At 55.2% G+C, this 5,336-nt stretch overlaps 1 protein-coding gene across 4 annotated transcripts in view; it reads right to left on the bottom strand.

Annotated features, from left to right (window-relative positions):
* Positions 1-390: 390 nt before the first annotated feature.
* The window catches only part of CITED1 (Cbp/p300 interacting transactivator with ED-rich tail 1), a 5,620-nt gene continuing 674 nt past the window's right edge, over positions 391-5,336 (bottom strand). Inside the window, exons 1-4 of one of the 4 annotated variants that reach the window (XM_017885485.1) lie at positions 4,591-4,680; positions 4,068-4,188; positions 1,561-1,685; positions 391-997 (exon numbers count right to left, since the gene is read on the bottom strand). In XM_017885485.1, the coding sequence (XP_017740974.1) occupies positions 476-997; positions 1,561-1,685; positions 4,068-4,080 (660 nt within the window). In that variant the 5' untranslated portion in view covers positions 4,081-4,188; positions 4,591-4,680 and the 3' untranslated portion in view covers positions 391-475. Of the gene's footprint in view, positions 998-1,560; positions 1,686-4,067; positions 4,189-4,590; positions 4,906-5,236 lie in introns of those variants that run through there. The other 3 variants (XM_017885486.1, XM_017885484.1, XM_017885487.1) reach the window with 3 other exon arrangements.

The following is a 5,336-nucleotide window of genomic DNA, read 5'->3' as shown; positions in this document are numbered from 1 at the left end:
GGCTAGAGAGTGGGTGGGGGTGGCTTTTAGAGTTGGTGAAGTGTGTGCCACGTGGCCAGGGATGTGCCTTTAGACTTGGATGTGCATGTGACAAGGAGGCTGCACAAAGGTCTGATCAGTCTCTCTTCCAAGAAAGCCCCCAACCAGCCCCTGTATGCCATGTGTTCCTGGAGTCTTAGGGCAATGAGACCAGGTACTCCTGAGGAGATAGCCACAGTGGTACTGGCAGCAGGCATTCAGTGAACATCCTCCTTCACCCTCCCTTCTCCTCCCATCCCATCCAGCTCCTTCCCAGCTAGCCACCCACAACCCCGCCATGGGCCTCAGAATTGCTAAAGGGACATCAGACCATACTACACATCATTAGATCTCAATGAAGAACACCTCTAATTGGTCCATCTCTTTGTAAGTAACTTTATTTTTATTTACAACTGAATTGGTGGCTTTATTCCTCCATCTTTAGGGACACTTGGCATCAGCAGCTAGATGGAAAGTCCGCAGTGAAGTCAAACTCATTCTGCCCCAGCCACAGCTCTGGAAGCTCATTGGCTCGGTCCAACCCCAGTTCCACCACCAGCGACATCAGCACCTCCTCATCCACTGGGTCCGAATCGATGATAGCAGGGCTCTGGGCACCAGCAGAAGGAGAGAGTGATTCCGCCCCTCCCGCCTGGGCCCCAAAGTCCCAGTTTTGCAGGGGCCCTGCCTCCCCGGGTTGGCCCGGAGTGGCGGCAGCCATACCCTGATACTGGCTGTTAAGTTTCTGCAGCTGCATACTAGCCAGCAAGTGAGGGGTGGGGTGCAGGTTGAAGGATGGGGGTTTAGTGGGAGGGGTGGCGGTAGGAGAGCCTATTGGAGATCCTGAGGAACTAGTGGGAGCCCCACTGGCCTTGGTTCCATTTGAGGCTACCCCAGGGTAGTGCAGAATGGCCACTGCTTTGCGATCTTTCACCGCAAGGTTGGAGTAGGCCACGGAGCTCATCTCTTGGTTGGCATCCTAGAAGACAGAGAAAAGCACACCATAGTAACCCTGCTCCTGGCTTATCCTTCACCATTCAGCAGATTTAGAGGGTTCCTACCTGTACTTCATTTAGGGCTAGAGGTGGAGAGGTAGCAAGAATACCCCCTTGAAAATTAGGCTCCCACCTCAAGCATCCTTTTGCTGCCATGGCTCTGAGCACTGAGGCCAGACCCCAGTTCTAGTGCGGGAGCACCTGCTGTCCTAAGTGGGTTCACTGCTTTCAGCTCCTTCCCCATAGCCTCCACCTCACCATCCTAAAAAGGGCACCTCCTGTCCCTCTTCTCAGACTCACTTTAGTCTCTTCAACAGAGTGGTTTTGCTCCAACTCGATTTCTCTGCTCCCTTCTCTGCCATCTTTCAACACCCCAGTGGGTTCAATCTGACCACATTTAGGCAGAAGCTGTTCTCATTCTCTCCAGAGATAGCCCTGTTGTCTCCTCTCTGCTCAAGGACACTGGGTAATGCACCTAGGAGGGCCTGGCCCATGACCCCGGAAAATTTGTCTTTCCCTGCCTTATCTGCAAAATGGCAAAAATTACCTCCTTCGCAGGTGAGGTGCCACCCTTGACATCAAGTGCAGGCCTCGACGTTGTTGGCATTTCAGAGCCTTGGCAGAAGTTGGATAAACTGGTGGGAAGTGACGCTGCCAGCTGGAGCTGTTGTGCTGCAAGTGAGGAAGAAGCGGTGGTTAAGGGCAAAAGGCTTCAGTGACCAACAAAGCACTAGCAAAGCCCGAAGCAGGGCAATGCCACGCAGCTACGAGGCAAGGATGGTGACTGGGTTAGAGCCAGGACCAGAGATGACCCGAGCACAGGGAGGAGATCAAGCTGGAACTTTTGCCTGAGGCAGGAAAGGTGCTTGAATTGGCCAGGTACTGCCCAGGCAGCCACCTACCCATATCACCAAGATGGGACACACTGCTTCCTCATGCAAGTGATTTCACAGTCCCAAGTTGTATGTGTGGGGGTGAGGGTGGCACTGTTCCTGGTTTGGAGGACAGGAATGTCCCTGAGTAGACAACATATTGTCTCAATGGGCTACTAGCATCCAGACTGGAGAGTAGGGGCCTCCACTGGGACTGCGAGAATGTGGGAAGAAGTCAGGGCAAGGAAGACCTAGAAAGCTAGAGGTTGCAGCACAGGGAAGGAACAAGTCCCCAGTGCAAATGTCATGGTGTTCCAAAGCATGGCCTTGGGCATGCCTGTGAGAAGCCAGGCTGATTAGGGTGGTCTGGGGGCTCTGAGGCAGCTGGAGCCAGAGAAGCTAGGAATGTCTCACTTTCCTCCACGTCTCAAGCCCCCTCCAAGACAGCCCCAGCGTTGGGCTTTCCTAGGATGCCTACCCCAGAAACCTGAGTCCAGCCATTCCCATCTATAGTGACAAGTGAGGCATGGAGATTCAATGGCTTTTTAGTCAGGCAGCAGCGGTTCTGGGAGCAGAATCTAGCACCCCTATGCCCATATGCCTCACCTGACCACTGGCTAAGTCACCATACCTAGTTGGACTCAAAAGGCTTCCAAAGAAGTGATTTCCTGGCTCAAGTGCCAAAGGATAAGGGAATGAGGGCAAAAGAATACCTCCAAACCAGAAAATAAACAAACCTCTGAAAATCTCAACTTATTTTCCTAGAGGCCTGTTTACAAAGAAGAAAAAATGTCCCATAGCCAGGCACAGTAGCACCCTCCTGTAGTCTCAGCTACTCAGGAAGCTGAGATGGGAGGATCACCTGAGTCCCAGAGTTTGATACCAGGCTGGGCAATATAACGGGACCCTATCTCTTTTTTTTTTTTTTTTTTTAAAAAAAAAGCCCCATATATTCGAGCCTTCATGATCAATTAGAGATGTAGAATTTCATATTTATAAATACCTCTTGGTCCAGAGAATCTTGAGGACCTTAAAAAGAGTCTCTAATCTTTCCAAGGAGGCTAGAATTCTCCATGACACTCTCCACTCCACAGCGGTCATTAAGAATCTGCTTAGACACTTCTAGAAAGTGGCCACTTACTACCTCTCTGTATCATCTTTGCATTGCTTACTTGGGTGGATGCGGGTGGGGGGAGAGGGAAAAAATAGAGAAAAAGGTAAACATTTTTTTTAAAAACATGAGGAAAAAATATCAGCTGTTGGGTCCCGCATCATCACTTGATTGAAGCCCTGCTCCTTCTCTGAGGCAACCGTAGAAAAATATTTCAAAAGCAAGTGATCACCGACAAGGAGTGTAACACATGTCGTCTTCAAGAGCCCTAGCACGATCAGTATCAGACAATTTTCCTGTCCTAAGAAAACGTCTGGGGCCCTGTCCATCTTTTCCCGTTCCTATCCAGCCTTCACCCTCCTTTTTGCCGCCTGGTACCCGAATGTACAAAGCGAAGAAAAAAACAACAGGAGCAGCAGCAACAACAGCAAAACCAAAAGAGAAACATTAAAATATTCAAGAGAGAACGAGCAAAAAAAACTACCTCTATTCTGATATCAGTTCGTGGGGGAAGACCATTTTACCGCGCCTCCCTCTTCAGTCTGGGAGCTCCCCCAGAAGAGACCCTGTGTCCATTCAGATCTTCTGCCTTCCATCACTGACCCACCACCCACCCTGACCCCAGGCTGGGTCTGTGCTCCACAGGCGCTCAGTAAGTGTTGTTGAATGCGTCTGAAGAAGCAATCGCATTTTCATCGGCATCCCTGGCTCTGCTTCCCCGGTTTTCTGCCCTCCTCCACCACCCTCTAGCCTGTTCCTGGGCAAAACTTGGCAATGCAGAAACGTCCCAGTCCGCTCTCCAAGCCGCGAGCTGACCACAGCGAAACGGCTGCGAGAAGCGGCTGGGAAACCTAGAGCAACAAGTGCCTCCTCGCCGGCTGATGCCTCGCGGCCCCCCGGCCACCAGTTCCCAGTCCCGCCGCCCGCTCTTCGCTTCAGGCCTTCCCTTGGGCGAGCAGCCCCCTCCCGCCTAGCCAGGGGTGGGAAGGAGAGAGGAAGGAGAGAAGAGAGAGGCAGGTGGGGTCCTCATCTTTAACCTGTTGGGGGACCAAAAGTTAAAATGGCACCAACCGGATGGTTCCATCTCGATTGCTATTTTCTCACTCAGAAGGAGAAATTTAAAAATCCAAACAGCACTGCGGCTTGGCTTGGACGCGCTCTAACCAGACCAGTCAGTTTCGCCACCTGAAAACTAAAGGCCCGTTGTTTGCGGACAGCTCGGCTGCCCTCCTCGCCGCATCCCAGATGGAGCCGCGGAACCGGGGGCGGCCGGGAGCATCCCTTGCACCGCGGGCGCAAGCACCCGGGCCACCGGGGCCCTGAGCGTCCGTTCCCGCAAGTGCTGTATCAGGAACTGATCGTAGAAACAGCATGGACAGGCGGGAAGGGGCGCGGGGTGTCGGCCTCCGCGGCGAGTCTGCACTCCGACGCCGGCGGCGGCCACTCCCGCGCCTCATCAACACTTACTGAGCGCCCGCTGAGCATCCGACGCGGCCGCAGGCTGAGCCTACCCCCTAGCCAAGCCGCCTGCGGTCAGTGCTAAAACCCCGCTAGGAGAAGAGTGAGAAAGGCTCGGAGAGGTGCGGTAACTTGCCCAAGGTCACAGCGCTAGAAAGTGGCGGAGTCGGGATTCGCAGCCAGGTCTCTCTGACTCCAAGTCCGGTGCTCTGCGAAGCAGGGACTCGGCGCGCTGCTCGCCAGCCCGCGTTTATAGGGAGAGGGGTGTGCGCGTGGGTGTGTGTGTGTGGGCGTGTGTCGGGGGAGGGGAGGGCTGAGGTCGACTGGGCAGTAGAGGCAAGTTGCCCAAATTCGCTAACTTCCATCCCGCAATTCCACTGAACTCGGCCCGAAAAGCCCCTCTTGCCTCATTCCCCGAAGGAAATCTGAGCTTTGTGCAGCTCCGGAGCCAGAGCGTCCAGATGCGGTCCGGGCGATTAGCAAAGTCGGTGGAAGCCAAGCTGGAGAAAGCGCGGGCGCTGGGAGAAAAGGTGCTGCCGTCTCCCCGGGAGAAGCGGGCGCCCGGCCCTGCTGGCCGGCAGGGGGGCGCGCTGGCGAGCGAACCAGAGCGCTGGCGGGCAGGCGGGCGGCCCCTCGCCCCCAGCAGAGCAGCTTTCCAACAGAAAACAAGACTCCCCAGAACCCTCCGGCCCGCCCAGCGGTCGCCCACTCCCCACGCCCGCTCCACGGGAGTCCTCGGCCCCGCCGCCCAGCCAGGCGCCCAGCCCGGCGGCCCGGCTTACCTCTGAGAAGCCGCCTGCCCTAGAGAGAGGGAAGCGCGGAGCTCGGTGAGCCGCAGGAGAGGCGGCGGAGCCCCCAGCCCCTGGCACGCACGCCGCCGCC

Source organism: Rhinopithecus bieti, unplaced genomic scaffold, assembly GCF_001698545.2.
Source record: "Rhinopithecus bieti isolate Rb0 unplaced genomic scaffold, ASM169854v2 scaffold_15339, whole genome shotgun sequence".
NCBI lineage: Eukaryota > Metazoa > Chordata > Mammalia > Primates > Cercopithecidae > Rhinopithecus > Rhinopithecus bieti.
Note: the sequence above shows the minus strand (reverse complement) of the source record. Positions and strands in the feature narration are given on the sequence as shown.